This window comes from Ptychodera flava, chromosome 11 (genome assembly GCF_041260155.1).
Source record: "Ptychodera flava strain L36383 chromosome 11, AS_Pfla_20210202, whole genome shotgun sequence".
NCBI lineage: Eukaryota > Metazoa > Hemichordata > Enteropneusta > Ptychoderidae > Ptychodera > Ptychodera flava.
The window spans coordinates 5,384,400-5,401,253 of NC_091938.1; the positions used below are offsets into that span (position 1 = coordinate 5,384,400).

The 16,854-nt window shown below is 38.1% G+C and overlaps 1 protein-coding gene across 1 annotated transcript; it reads left to right on the top strand.

The window, feature by feature from the left end:
• The first annotated feature begins 7,151 nt into the window (after nt 1-7,151).
• Nucleotides 7,152-15,983, top strand: LOC139144601 (ras guanine nucleotide exchange factor V-like). Its single transcript, XM_070715315.1, has 2 exons — nt 7,152-8,759; nt 12,957-15,983. Exon 1 carries the CDS (start codon nt 7,153-7,155, stop codon nt 8,629-8,631), a length of 1,479 nt encoding a protein of 492 aa, XP_070571416.1. The 5' UTR covers nt 7,152; the 3' UTR covers nt 8,632-8,759; nt 12,957-15,983.
• Nucleotides 15,984-16,854: the final 871 nt, after the last annotated feature.

Below are 16,854 nucleotides of genomic sequence, written 5' to 3' on the forward strand. Positions count from 1 at the left end.
GAGAGCAACCTGAGGCGAGGCGAACATGGATGGGTTACGTAACCGCTTCACGCCTTAAACAATACCCGTTGCCACTCTATCTATCTTTCTCTATGTTAGACATATATTTGGAGGGCGGCAATAGTGAGGATCCCCTTAAATGTATCTAAGTGACTAAGGTAAGCCTCAAGGTGAACAGATGACTCAGTTTAGCTCAAAGATGATCCAAAAAAATCACTTACCCATTCCAGTGGAAAGTCATATTCGCCAAACTCTCCTAGTATTACTGAAACTCATTTATTGTGGCTTGACAAAATGATTTTTTATGCTTTACAGGAATATACAGTTTATTATAGTTAATGGTTTGACGATTTGTATCAGTGGAAATGTAAATATCGTGACCTCTCAAACGGATCAAAACACTAATTGTAGGGTCGAAGATGCTGAATTAATTAAGATATGATGTAATGTCTTAGGCGACCATAAGGCCAACAATGCGGGATGAACTCCCTCCATTTGAAATAAAATTATCTGGCTCAGAAAACATGAGATAAACTCTGTGACCATTAAAACCTGACCAAACACAATAAAATAGGTCCCATGAATGGTTTGTTGGCTAAGGTACGACTCAACGGTTTTTTGACATCAATTCCTGTGCAATTTTGATATCGGGCAGCATTTTGAGCTTTCAATGAATGATTTCACAATTTATACTATAAAAAAAAATTGATTCTTCGGTCTTGAATGCTTAACATACAAGTGCCAAAGGTGCATTTTAAGCATAGATATAATAATAATAATAAAGTACGTTTGTAATGCGCCTAATCTCTGAACAGAGCTCGAGGCGCAATAATGACAAAATACAATGTATCAGAGGAAATGTTGAATCACCGGACTGGAGACTAGGCGAATGAAAAAGGTTAAACTAAAGCTACTGTTTAAAGAGGAAAATCTTGAGGGAACGGCGGAAAGAAAGGGTAGAGCTGGAGTCGCGAAGGTCAGAAGGAAGTTTTGTTCCATAATGCAGGGCCAATGTAAGAGAAAGAACTCTCGTCAAAAGTCTTTGTGAAAACTCTTGGAACACTGAGAAGTCGATTGATAGTTACATTGATAGTTACAGTTTGAGTTCTGCCTGAGAGGTAAGATTGAAACCAGGATAGAGCAGTTTCGGAGATGCCAAAAGTATGTTCAAGACGGTTGAAGAGGATGCCATGATCAACCGTATCGAATGCAGCAGATAGATATACCTTGACATTTGTTGTGGAATCCATCTTGGCGGCCATCTGAGATTGTTGGTATAGATTTCAGATTTCCATGGTTGATTTTAAAGTTAATATTATTAATAGTCGCGTCAACAGCTTACTAAGTACGCATGCGCAGGTTCATAATATACTTTGCAAGCAACCGGAAGTGTACCAAACTAAATTCTTGGGCGCCTCCATATTTTTCTGGTGATTGTAAAGAAACAAATACAAAACATACAAAGTATGATTTTTTCATTCTCCAACAATACAACATATCGCTGCCATTACCAAGTAGATGGTATTTTCCACCTTGTCATTGATATAAGATACTGTTACTATCATGATTGAAAAATAGAAAATAGATAAATCTGTCCTAAATATGGACGAGGACTCACGCTAAGCATGCTTAAAGATTGAACTCACATTTAGAAAAGCGCCTCTGTGTCAACAACTAGATGCAAATTGCCAGTTGTCATGCAGAAAAAGTTTTAGCTTACCAAACCGGACGTCGGGCAGCACATTTGCTGTGACAAAGATAAAGACAGCATAATACGTCTCTAATTGAACACATTATATTGTTATTATGATAAATGCAAAATGTCATGTTCAAAAATTGCCATTTATTTCTAACTTTTTGACAAATTAAATAGAAAATCTATACCTACCCTGGTCTGACAACGCGAACTGTGCACATCTGGGAGTGGCTTAGTAAAGTTGGTGTTTGAATTTGTTATTTATGCAATGCGTGATTGTCTTACTGATGTATAAAGCATGTAACAATTGAGTCTTTTTACTCTTTCTTATATTAATCATGAATCAATCGTATTATTGACCATGTAAAAATTGACTGTGCATCTTCAGACGGAAATAAAATTTCTAATCTTGAAACATCGGCGCGACACAAAGGGTAGATAGAGCCCTATATAACATTAACAAAAGAAACATATCTTAACCTCTAAAACCTGTCACCAAAGACACCAAAATCCGTGCCATAGTAAAGTGAGAGATGACTCGTTGCACACTGAAACATTAATTTTTGAGCCCATCTTAGATTTGAATGCAAATTAGGATTGTATATGTCAGCCAATGAAAGATATGAATTTCTTGACCCCATTTACTTGGCAAAGGACACTGTAATAATTCAAACAGCATCTAGTTGAGCTATGACATTTTACCTAATTTTTGCAGTCGTTTTGGCAGCCATCTTTGATATTTATGCAAATTAAGAGTTGCACATGTTGGGCAATGAAAGAAATGAATTCCTTGGCCTGTTTACCCGGCAAATGACTCGAAAACCACTTTCACAGCATCTCATAGAGCTGAGGTATTACCATTTACATGTTTTGGCGGCCATCTTGGCGGCCATCTTGAATATTTCAAAATACTCAGGGACTGGACATAAATTACAGGGGGGGGCGGTGTTTTTCGAAACACCGCTGCATCAAAAATAGTGACCCTTCAAAAGTTCATGCTCAAAAATTAGTGACCCTCCCCCTTATCCGTGCATGAAAATAAATGTCCCTCCCCTGTTACTCAATACCCCCCAACAAACCCGCAATGTGTTCAAGACCCCTTCTGACTTGCTATACTTTTGAAATCTCCCTCCCAAAAGGAAGGCAAAATGTGGCTGATATAACGCTTTGTCCAAAAAATATCAAATCATATGTGTGTGATAATTCATGTAAATGTACTTTGCTTGAAGTGGCAGGTAAAAAGTGCATGCGTGTACAAAAAATGTAATTTTTAGATTTCATCGATAATGTTGATTCACTATACATGGTAGTTGACTATAAGAAAACTATGAACGTGTATTTTCCAATATAAAACTAGCAATATCTGTTCATCTATAGATGTTTAATAACTGATATAAATATACTTGATTAGCATGGGTTGTTTACAAGTGCACATGTGAACAAGATATTTGATTTTGGAATTTCGCTCAAAATGTTGATCCACTATACATGGGATTCTATGACAAAACTGTAAAAAAATTCTTTCACAATTAATAATATGCACTTTTTGTGCATATATGGACCCTGAATAATTGACATAATTGTACTTGATTAGAAGAGGGTGGTAACACGTGCATCTGTGTACAAGGACTTTGTTTTGTAATTTCGCATCAAAAGTTGATCCATTATACATTGTAGTCTATGACAAAACTAAGAATAATTGTTTTAAAATACAAAACTTGGCAAATCTGTCTATTTATGTACACTCGATTATTGGTATAAATGTTCATGATTAGACTAGAGTGGTTTCAAGTCAATGGTTGTGCAAGAAATTTCATTTTGGCATATCACTGAAATGTTGATTCACTATACATGGCAGTCTATGATGAAAGTATGAATAATTTTTTTCCAATACAAAACTAGGTAAATCTGTGCATTTATGTACACTTGATTATTGGTATTAATGTTCATGATTAGACTAGAGTGGTTTCAAGTCAATGGTTGTGCAAGAAATTTGATTTTGGAATTTCACTGAAATGTTGATTCACTATGCATGGCAGTCTACGATGACACTATGGATATTTTTTTCCAAAACAAAACTAGGTAAATCTGTGCATTTATGTAACCTAATTACTAGCATTAATGTTAATGATTAGACTAGAGTGGTTTCAAATCTATGGTTTTGCAAGAAATTTTATTTGGAAATTTCACTGAAATGTCGATTCACTATGCATAGCAGTCTATGACGAACCTATGAATAATTTTTTTCCAATACGAAACTAAGTAAATCTATGCATTTATGTACACCTAATTATTAGTATTCATGTTCATGATTAGACCAGAGTGGTTTCAAGTCCATGGTTGTGCAAGAAATTTGATTTTAGAATATCACTGAAATGTCTATTCACTATGCATAGCAGTCTATGATGATACGATGAATATTTTTTTCCAATACGAAACTAGGTAAATCTGTGCATTTATGTACACCTAATTATTAGTATAAATGTTAATGATTAGACCAGAGTGGTTTCAAGTCCATGGTTGTGAAAGAAATTGTATTTTGGAATTTAACTGAAATGTCGATTCACTATGCATGGCAGTCTATGATGAAACTATGAATATTTTTTTCCAAAACAAAACTAGGTAAATCTGTGCATTTATGTACACCTAATTACTAGTATTAATGTTCATGATTAGACTAGAGTGGTTTCAAGTCTATGGTAGTGCAAGAAATTTGATTTTGGAATTTCACTGAAATGTCGATTCACTATGCATAGCAGTCTATGACGAAACTATGAATATTTTTTTCCAATACAAAACTAGGTAAATCTGTGCATTTATGTACACCTAATTACTAGTATTAATGTTAATGATTAGACTAGAGTGGTTTCAAGTCCATGGTTGTGCAAGAAATTTGATTTTGGAATTTCACTGAAATGTTGATTCACTATGCATAGCAGTCTATGAGGAACCTATGAATAATTTTTTCCAATACGAAACTAAGTAAATCTGTGCATTTATGTACACCTAATTATTAGTATAAATGTTAATGATTAGACCAGAGTGGTTTCAAGTCCATGGTCGTGCAAGAAATTTGATTTTGGAATTCACTGAAATGTCAATTCACTATGCATAGCAGTCTATGAGGAAACTATGAATATTTTTTTCCAATAAAAAACTAGGTAAATCTGTGTATTATGTACACTTAATTATTAGTATTAATGTAATGATTAGACTAGAGTGGTTCAAGTCTATGGTTGTGCAAGAAATTTGGAATTTCATCGAAATGTTGATTCACAATACATTGTAGGCTATGAGGAAACTACAAATAACTCATAGGTTATCTGATCCTAAATCGTTATTCAAAAGTTGTTCGACCTGAAGCTTCCAGTTGTTATTGATGACATTTTGCACTATTCTGAATAGTTTGTATTCTGTCAATGTCCTCAAAAAATAAAAAATGTACATACAGCGACATGAACATTTGACACCGACCTATACCCAATGTATTGCCCATGATATCAAATGAGTGATCTCCCAAATTGTTATTGAAAGAGTCATTATAGGGGACAGTTATGCACAATAGAGGAGTTGGATAAGTAGAAATCATGACAACTTAAATCAATGTGGCTGCTTGGATCATCAATACATTGTTTATCATACCCTTAAACTTGCGCCCGAAGGGCGCGCCGAAATGGAAATGGCAGAAAATGAAAGTGCCAGGAGGTATTTTTTCTTTTTTCAGTATTCCATATTCTTCAATACGTGCACATGCAATTTCAGCTTTGATGCATAAAAAAGGGGACCCTCCCCATAGGCATACACAAAATTTTATGACCCTTCAAAAATGCTTGCACAAAAAATGGCGACCCTCCCCCCAAAAAACACCGGCCCACCCCCCCCCTAATTTGTGTCCAGTCCCTCAAGGATGCCGGGTGGCATTATGCAGATCCTGATTCAGTAGGGTTTAAAGATACAGAAACCACCAAGAACCATTGTGTGGCCAAAATTGTTGGGTTTTGTGCTCGGGCACCAGACTAGTATGTATGCATGTAGGTAGGTAAGTAAGTAGGTAGGTAGGTAGGTAGGTAGGTAGGTAGGTAGGTAGGTAGGTAATAAGGTGGATGGGTGGGTGGATGGATTGGGTTACTTGGGTTGGTACGTAGGTAGGTAGGTAGGTAGGTAGGTAGGTAGGTACTAAGAAACGTGTGTGTGTGTCTTTTCAATATTTACTGTATTGGTGCCTTGAAGAGCTCCCATTGTTCAAATGAACATGACAGTTGAAAAGTATCCAAGTTATTTGAAAATGTAAAAACAGATACAAAAATAAAATACGTATGGAATTGCCTGTTAGTGCTCGGACATTTAATAGAGTTTGCCGAGCTAGAGTAGATTTTTTTTTAATTTCTAAGGAATGTTTCAATTGTTTCATTTAAAGTGGTGATGTTCTCATTTCTTAGTAGCCAAGTTGTTTTGAAATTTGAATAATTGGTAACACTTGTCACATTTTAAAACTTTATGCACCACAGGGTGGAGGATTTCTATTATTCTGAAGCAATTTATCAGATGATAGGATGTTGAATTTTTGTGTGTGCAGAGACTCTTCTTTAAATACAGAATAAAATAACTATTTGGTATCGAAGAATGATGCAATGCCTTGATGTTCAACTTAATAGCCTTCTTAACCTAGCAAACAGGATGTTGATTTTTTTTTTTTGTTGCAATGAGCAGTAAAATTGTAATACCTATAAAACAGTTTCTGATAGAATAAGATGAAGTACCTTTCACCTGTGTCGTATTAATTTGTCTCTCTCTCGAAATATTCGTCAGCAACTCAGTTGAGACTTTTCAACTAATTTTGTGGTATTGTTTCGTTCAAAAACAGTTATGAAGGGAATACTGATGTGGCAATTTTGACTACACTCGAGGATTTTGCCAAAGAAACTAGCATGACTATATTACATGTTAAAGTATCAATCATACCTTGTTTATGCCTCATTTGTGAGCAATTGTTAGACTGGCCTCCAGTCGCTCGGCTTTTCTCGGCAGCATACCAGCTGACCAAGCGTAGGCCAAAGTGTTCATCCCACGATCTACACAACAGCGTACCACTAACGCGACAGTCTTGTTATACCTTCCGTTTATCATATTTTGATATTTACATGCCCACAAACTTGGAGCACTTGTAAAAAACGTGTTGATGCAAATAAATATTCTGGGTAACGACACCGTGACATGGACTTTGAAGAAAAGATCAGTAGGACTCTGTACATGACATGAAATGGTTGAAGCTCATGACAGTCAAGCTGTTATTTAATATACCGTAAAGATCCATTTTGGGTCATATCTAAACTGACAAGACAACATTGAGAAGTTGACAATTCAGTCTTGATTCTACTCAATGAAAAAATGAAATGGGAAACGTATTTTCTCTGACCTTCAGCAAACTCTTGTTTCACAGAGTAACCAGAGTTACAATGGCAAGGAAACCATTTTGGGACGACAGGAAAAAGAAGTATGACGCACATGGTTGTACATTGACATCGGTACCTGATGAATTATGGACGAAACACAAAGATGCGAGAATTGTCGACTTGTCGCTGAATAAAATAACTAGCATACCGTCACAGATGAAGGAATTGACAGTGATTGAAGAACTCTCTCTGAAAGACAACAATTTGCAAATCTTTCCTGATGCTGTATGCCAACTGAAATCCTTGAAAATATTAAATTTGGAATCGAATTCCTTCACATCTATCTCCTACAATGTCGTGCAACTCAGTCAACTGCAGGAGGTTAATCTATTGAAGAGTGGTACACCTACATTTCCAAGAATGATATGTCGCATCCAAAGTTTGAAGAGATTACACTTTGGGTTCAAGGATTTGCCATTTCGTGTCACCAGTTTACCAGATGATGTTTTGATAACACTGCCTCTTGAAGAACTCTATCTGTACAACTGTAATCTCAGCATGTTTCCCAAGGTGATCTTCAAAATCAAGACCTTAAAGGTACTGAGTCTGGTTTGGTGCAAAATTTCAGATGGGCTGAACAACCTTGGTGAACTTTCAAATCTCAAACAACTCACTTTGTCTTGCAATGAGCTAACCTCACTTCCTGAAAGTATCGGCAATCTTTCCCCACTCGAAGTACTTTATGCAAACAAGAATAAACTGACAAGTTTACCGGTCGTGATGAAGAAGCTTTCGAAATTGAAGACCATCGACTTAGACGACAATCCTTTCTGTAAGGGGAAGTCTATGGCATGTGAAAACAAACCATCAAAAGTTAAAAGCATAATAAGTCAAGCTCCAGTCGCAACGGGCGGACAAAAGCAACCTGTTGAGTCACAGCCAAAGCGGTCTGTTGATCTACAGCCAAAGCAAACCACGTCGACTACAGGTATGGAGCATTTGAAACTTGCGTCACGGCCAAGTTCGCTGAATTATCAGGGTCCAGCGCAGACGACATATAAACAGGTTGAGAAAAGTGGAACAAAACAAACCACGACACCAACTTACGGGGGCTCGATTGCATCGATATTTCAAACAAAGCAAAGCAACGTACAGGCTGGAAAGAGTGAAGCCAAGCGTTTGGAAACGCCACTTTCGAGCGTACCATCATCATATACAGCTGCGCGAACTGACGCAATGCCACTGACACCTGGGAAACGAGTAATGTCAGCACCGCTGTATTCGACTTCTTCGATTTCTGCGCCACAAACGAAACAGACACAACCTTCAAGTTTATCATATCCTCTTCAGGCGACGACGCCGACGGAACAGAGACAAAGCAGTTTCCTAACAAAGAAATCCGGTGAAACGTTGCCGCAACAACAGAAACAGAATTTGGAAGAACTGCAACGTCAGCGTCAACAGCAAATGAAACTACAACAGCTGCAGCGACAACACAGCAAAGAAGTTGAAGTTCCGGGAGGACGAAGACGGCAACCGTAGCAAAACCAATGTCTGGTATCGGAAATATCCTATGGAAAGAAAGCCTCGTGGACAAGCAGTGATAATTAATAATTACAAGTTTCAAGATCGACCATCTGAAAACAGAGAGGGCACGCAATACGATAAAGGTAAAATATGTAGGCACAGTACGTGCACCGCTTCCATCAGCGACCAACCCCATACAGGGACACCACTGCATCAACACTATCATCACTACATCACCACTCACACAATAGTCGGCTGAAAATATGGTTTGACCCTTAAAAAATTGCTACAAAAGGTTTCTCAACGGTTTTTCATAGAGTCAAATGTGCTTAATTAAATAGTAAAAGTCTACCAAAATCTGACCACCGGAAACGCGTCATTTTCAAGATGGCGTCCAAGATGGCCGCCATATACTTAAAATGGCCATAACTACTTAAATATTAAACCTAGACTAGTGATGTTTGTGTCTACCACCATGTTTTAGTCGTTTAGTAATCCAACTATTATATCTAGATTATAGGCAAGTGGTCATAAGTCACATAATTTGCATATTCATAAATGTATTAAAATAATCACTGTCACATTCTTCGTCCGAACATGTTGCTCATGTGGATTTTCACAATTCCGAGGTTAGGTAGTAAAGGGAAATCAACTCCAAACATCTTTCATATTTGGGTTGTTTGCGTTTTGTGTATGAAATTGTGTATAATATATGTGTATGTCATGTTGGCTGTTTTAAGTAAAGTGTTGCTTAGCCATGGCGAGACGTACCCGTAATCTACGTGTCTTGATGTTACTCCCGGAGAGACTACTGTGACACTGCGATCCTTTGGTGCTTTGTTTCCAAAACATAGTTTTCTTCATCAGTCGCTTAAAATGCATTCTTGATCGGTGAGCCGTGTTGATAGGTTGATTGTTTTTATTTGGTAGTATGTTGTTCCACTTCCGTTTCTTGTTCAAGTAGGAGAGCTAGAATGTCTACTGGTTGGTCTTGATGTGTTTGTATAGGTTCGTGTGAACCTGAGTTCGAGCTGTTGTCGCTTTTGTGAAGTCTGGCGCTTATAAGTGTATCGCCTATATTTCTGTTCCTTCTATATGCGATTATTGGTTGATTTTGGAACAGTTTTTTAGTGTTTTGTCTTTTTCAAGTTCACTCCAGTTTTCTGTCAGGGCTTGCTTGATTTTTGTCGTTTCGATGTACGGGCTATATGTTGTTATGAAGACTACTGTATTGTTGGTGGCGTTCTTTCTTTCTTTTTGTTGTTCAAGCTGTCTTTTTCTGCTTTTATGATCTGTTTCTCTGATAATGCGTTCTATTTCATTTTTTATATTGTCGGTCTTGTAATTTTTCACTAAATTGTGTGACTTTCTGTGTAAAATCGGTTTCGTTGTTTCATGTTCTGATGTATCGTAATGTTTCACCTTTGATCAGACCTTTGAATGTTGCTGCCGGATTGCATGAGTTTCTTTGTAAGAACTGGAATGTATCTGTTGGTTTTGTGTGTGTCTTGGTGTCGAGAATGTTCTTTTTGTTGTATCGACGACCTTTGTAGATAGTCAGGTCTAAATATGTGATTTCTTGAGAGGAGCTTTCAAACGAAAATTTGAAAGTAGGATGCATTTTGTTGATGTTTGATATGAATTCATTGAGTTCGTGTTGTGTTCCGATGAAAATCAGAAAATCATCATCCCTGAACCTCAGCCAGATCGGCATTTGTTGTTTGTGTTTCTGTATTATTCTCATTTCTGTCTCGTGAAATGTAATATCTGCTATTTTCGGAGACGAGAGAGACCCCATAGAGCACCCCATATTTGCCAGTAGAATTCATCGTTGAATTCAAATGTGTTGTTTTTTAAGATTATTTTAAGCAAAGCTATCATGTATTTCGTTTGTGGCTGCTTGATTATGTAATTGTTTGATGATCTTTCCTGATTTAATGCTCTGCCGACTGATTCAACTGCCTCATTATGTGGTGTATTTGTGTAAATTGAAATTTCATCTAGTGTTACTAGTGTCGCATTGGCCGGAACTTTGATTGCCTAAATTTTCCGTATAAAGCTGTTGTATCTTTGATGTATGTTGGTTGTTTCTTTGACGATTTGTTTGAGAAAGTGGTCAATGAATTATGATATGTGAAATGTTGGACTGGAGCATCCTCTTACAATTGGCCGCCCTACAAGCTTAGTTCCTGGTGGCAGCATTTTATGTATTTTCGGTAGAAGGTACCAAAGTGGTGTTCTTATTTCTCTAGTGACTGATTCAAATATTAAAATATGGGATAGTCAATGTGTTTTTCATTGTACATTTCTGTTGTGAGATTGGTGTATGTCTTCTATCGTAGCGTTTGTGTCATCTGTTCCAATTTGTGTATATCGTTGATCGCTAAGTTGACGCTGGCATTCTCTTATGTAATCATCTGTGTTTAAAACTGCTGTCCCCCGTCCTTTATCAAACGGTTTTATGGTTATCTTCTTGCTCTTCGATAGCGTTTTCAACGCTATTTGTTCTGCATGTGCCATGTTGTTTTTTGTGTTTCGAATAGGTGTGTTAACAATAGCCAATTTTGTCGCTTCCAAATAATTTTCTAGTTTTTAGTTCTCAGTTGTATGTGGGATCCATTTTGAGTTCATTTTGAATGGGTGTTGTACGGTTATCAAAGATCATCAAACAATACATAATCAAGCAGCCACAAACAAAATACATGATAGCTCTGCTAAAAATAATCTTAAAAAACAACACATTTGAATTAAACGATGAATTCTACCGGCAAATATGGGATGCTCTATGGGGTCTCCCTCGTCGCTGGAAATAGCAGATATTACATTTCACGAGACAGAAATGAGAATAATAAAGAAACACAACAACAAATACCGACCTGGCTGAGGTTCAGGGCGAAGTATTCCTGATTTTCATCGGAACACAACACGAACTCAATGAATTCATATCAAACATCAACAAAATGCATCCTACTTTCAAATTTTCGTTTGAAAGCTCCTCTCAAGAAATCACATATTTAGACCTGACTATCTACAAAGGTCGTCGATACAACAAAAAGAACATTCTCGACACCAAGACACACATAAATCCAACAGATACATTCCAGTTCTTACAAAGAAACTCATGCCATCTGGCAGCAACATTCAAAGGTCTGATCAAAGGTGAAACATTACGATACATCAGAACATGCAACAACGAAACCGATTTTACACAGAAAGTCACACAATTTAGTGAAAAATTACAAGACCGACAATATAAAAATACCGCAATTATACGGTGTCGGTCACATTTGATCAGAATTGGTACATACCAGTATGGGTACCAAAGATCAACAATAAATGTTGTTTCTATCTGTTCAGTGCAGGAAAATTCTACGTTGATGTTATGACAATGATTTCTGCACAGTACAACCAGAAAAACAACAAGAAATATATAAACCAGAAAAACAAGAATGACAAAAGTAAATAACGTCTGAAACTTTAGGTACTGGAGGTCAACTTTAGCAACATGCATAGCAAAAACAGCTAGTCCCTCTTAGTTTAAGCAGGTCTGTTAATATGTAACAGTTCATAAACAATGACAGGAAATGACTCAAGGTCAATGGAGTAGCCTGTTTCAGTCACTGGCATGCCACCACTCCTACACATTTGCAGGATTTTCCTTTTTCTTACCTCATCTGCACATTTTTGACGTCAATTTGAACAACGTCACATCTCAGCCCCTGCATCTACCTGTACACAAAATAACCTTTGAAATTGTGAAAATCCACATGAGCAACATGTTCCGGACGAAGAATGTGGCAGTGATTATTTTTAATACATGTACAAATATGCAAATTTTGGGACTTTTGACCACTTGCCAATAATCTAATTATGATAGTTGGATTCCTAAACCACTAAAACATGGTGGTAGACACAGACATCACTAGTCTAGGTTTAATATTTAAGTAGTTATGGCCATTTTAAGTATATGGCGGCCATCTTGGACGCCATCTTGAAAATGACGCGTTTCCGGTGGTCAGATTTTGGTAGACTTTTACTATGTTATTAAGCACATTTGACTCTATGAAAAACCGTTGAGAAACCTTTTGTAGCAATTTTTTGGGGTAAGGCCTTTTTTTTCATAAATGCAGCCGACTACAACAATTTAAATGTATCGTGTCGACTCATTTATTAAAGCTACAAAATATCCTCAATACGGTTAGCGCTTGCAAGAGGAAACAACTCTTATGTCACACATACGTAATATACACTCTCGACATAATTTTAGCGCTGTATTACATTTTCACAAATGCCGATGCTTCTCCACAACTTCGCAGCTCTATATATCTTTTTGTTTCCAGATAATCTCCATGCCTTGCTTAAGAAACTTCATTTCGGTGTTCACATCTACAACGACCTGGGTGCAAGTGACATGGAAAGTGTTGTGAAGACCTTTAGTTTGGAAGACCATAGAAATTTCGACTGTTTTGTCTTTTGTGTGTTGTCTCATGGATCAGAGGGCAGAGTTTATGGCGTTGATAGTAAGAGTGTTGAGATAAGAGATCTTACTAAACACTTTTCAGCTGATCATTGCAAAACGTTGGCCGGAAAACCCAAATTATTTTTCATTCAGGCGTGTCAAGGACAAATGTCTATGGGAGGCGTGACGTCTACTGATGCTGTATTTGGAAATAATCTGATCCCAAACGAAGCAGATTTTGTCATCGGCTATTCTACTGTACCAGGATATGTTTCTTACAGAAATACCGGACAAGGAAGTTACTACATAAAGACGTTAGTTGATCAATTGCAGCAACACTCTGACGAATACGATTTGGTTTCAATACTTGCAAACGTCAGAGAAGGGGTCAGCAAAGCAGTAGTGACCGTAGAAGGAGGCCGTTACCGTACACAAGTCCCAACAGTAGTCAGTACCCTGGGAAACAAGTGTATCTTAAAACTTAAGTTTCTGAAAGTGTGATATTACAGGTGAAGATAGTCTTATATAGCGTGATATATGTCATCAACGCAGAAAATGCTGGACACTCAATTCAAATAATACTAACTTTGGTATGAAGAAGACTTTATTAACAGCTAAACTAACAATCCACCGGCCCCGGTGAGAGCAATACAGAATTGTGAACTGTGTGTGATGGCAATACGGACTGTGAGAAATGAAACAACTAAGTAATTGTTCTAGTGTTTATGGTCTTGTCCGTTGATGTGAGCCTTTTCCATAAGTAAGTCATTAGTAGGGAAAGGACACTAATGATGAGATGGTAATTTTATGTAAATAACCACTGTACAGATTGTATATTGGCGGTGTCTTTACGAATAGCACAAAAGGTAGAGGGGAGCAGGTAGACAACACCTTGCATTATTCAACATCTTTGTATAAGAAATAAACTGTATTATCTTTGAAGACTATGAGCCTCTACGATGTTTCTGTATCCCGACCTCCTCTTGCTAGCTGTCCCACAAAGGGAGACGGTGAGCTGTAATACACGGTGGAGAATCCGGGTATTTTATATAGGGCACGCTCTAGTTAGAAAAGTTAACAGCTTGCGGAAGAATGAGCAGCACGATGGATGCAGCCCAGTACGAAGGTAGACATCTGGTTCGATGGGAGCAAGTCCTTCTATGAACTACAAATGAAAATGTAATATGCGATTTGGGAATGCGATGAATACAAAGCAAAGTGCACAACGACACGAAGACCCGGCAACAACCGCGTGACATCGACGACGAAAGATTTGATTACGACGAAATGATGCTTGGAATTCGTCTATAAGTCTTAAGACTCCTGCAAGAACTGTTTTCGTTTAAAATTACGGACACTGAAGGCTCACCGGTCAATTGAAAGTCGGGGACGAGGTCCGAATGTCGTCAACTGAGAAGAACAACTTAGAACACTGACGACATTTCGACAAAATGAGATAATCGATCAGCGTAAACAGACAACGAAGGCCGATCAGGCACAGCGAGGTGCGTATCTTCTGCCTCTTCAGTGAAGATATCCATGAGATTCGTTATCGGAATTCCAAGCATCGAGGACTCTGTGCAGGGTAATATTTGACGAACTCTAATGAACTCTTATTAGGATCTAGCAACAAACACCACCTTAAAAACAATTAACACGACGATATGTTAATGATTTATGTCAAATGTTTTACGGTTACTGTATTTTTGAAATCGACTTTGATCTCTCATATGGTGAAACATTTGAACGGTGAATATTGACATGTCAGGTGTGAGTAATTATTTCGAGCGTTCAGGTAATTATAACAAAATGATTAGAATTCCATGATGGGTTATCTTTGTTTTTTTGTAATCTTCGACCTTTTTCTATCGCAAAGCAAATTAACAAACGTTTCTCACTTTCAAAACTGCTGAGAAATTTCTTTATTATGTCAAAAGGTAGAATGATTCACATATATGAATGTAATGAGGCCGGCTCAGTATGAATGTGTGTGTGTGTGGTGTGTGTGTGTGTGTGTGTGTGTGTGTGTGTGTGTGTGTGTATGTGTGTGTGTGAGTGTGTGTGGTGTAATCTTACCAGATGAATTAATGTGGCTTTCTGTGCCTGCATTCAGCTGTTTACCTATATCATTCATGTAACGTTACATTTTATGGACGTTCAGGTGCGAAACCTATTTCAGTAACTGGTGTATTGCCTGTGTTATGTATGTCATTTTCCCACACTCATCATGACCTAAGTTCAATTAGTCTAGAACATTCTCAAGGTCACTGCCCTTAATGACCTCACAACCTTGAATTCAATTAGTCATGTTTGGAATGTTCTGGAAATTTACTTAGTTGTGCAAGAGAGATAATTTTAGAACAGTAATTAGCATGTCAATAAAAGTTCTAGATTGTTCTTATATGCTTATGTAAGCACACGAGTATAAATACTGGGACAGCAGGCTTGCAGTCAGACATTTGGGATCGTGTCTCTTGCGTGTTATTTCAAGTCTTTGGAAACTCCAGCAGTATTAATTTCAAGACTTTCAAGACCTTCACTGCCAACGCTGGATTTATACTGTGGACTTTGTGCAACTTCAAGCCTGCAAGCCAAAGGACTGTTCATTCATCCGACCGACTGTTACAACTCTGAGACTGGAGCTTTGCCGTCCCAGCTGAGATAAGTAGTCTGTACACTTTTACAGTTTGTATTCTATCCCTGACTTAGCAATTAGTTTTATTTTCGTAATAAATTTCGTTTTACATGGAAACTGCTGAGTTCAACCTTTTGTTCGTTTTCTGTACGTAACAAATTTAATCATGGCGGAATTTACACCAGAGGAAATGGATGACCTTCATCAGGACACATTTGATTCCCTCAGAAAAGACGACCTCATAACACTGGCAAATTTTCTTAAAATTCACAGGTATATTGAAAATTCCGTGTTAGTCGAGAACAAGAACAGAAAAGACTTTATTAACTTAAGATCTATGCGCAAGAGGGAAATACAGTACCATATTGCAAAACATTTAGTTAATTTAGGCCAATTGAGGAATCCATCGTTGAAAGATTATGAGCCCGAGTCTACCTTGAACTCAGAAAATTGGAACTAGAAATACAGGCAAATTTGAAACTTAGAATTACAGATGGAAAAAGAGAGGCATTACAAAAGGAAAAATTACAAATGAAAGAAAGAGAATTAGAAATGAAAGAAAGATTAGAAATGTGACGGTCTCGGCGTGAACCAGTGTGGAGGGCAATATTTCTCACAACTCTTACACGGTCGCGACAAGGTGCTCGCGGGGTGCCACGCATCTCTCCCACCGAGCCTAGGACGAGCACAGCGCTCAAGGCCGACCCGGCCACCGCCACCCTTGGAGGTTTCCGTGTCGGACTTTATTGATTTCCACGGCAGTTACAACGGCAACATGCTCTGAAAGTTTGGCCGTGCTAGTGCATCGCAAAGGAGGACAAATCTACTCGTGACCTCAAGGCCGTGCGAGTCCCCGCCCACAAAACAGTGGCAAGATCGGTCAGCGTTTTTCAAGGTGTCAGATGTCGCGGCCTAGCGCTGGCGTTCGGCCTAGCTGGGCTTCAGCCTCCACCTTTCTGCGTCGGACTTTTATTGATTTCCACGGCAGTGTTGCTGGTAACATGCTCTGAAAGTTTTGCCGTGCTTGCGCGACGCAAAGAACGACAAATCTACTTGCGACCTCAATGCCGCGCCGGTCGCCGCCCACAAAACAGAGGCAAGATCGTCTACATTTTCAGCGGTCCTGCATCGCCGCCTACCGCTG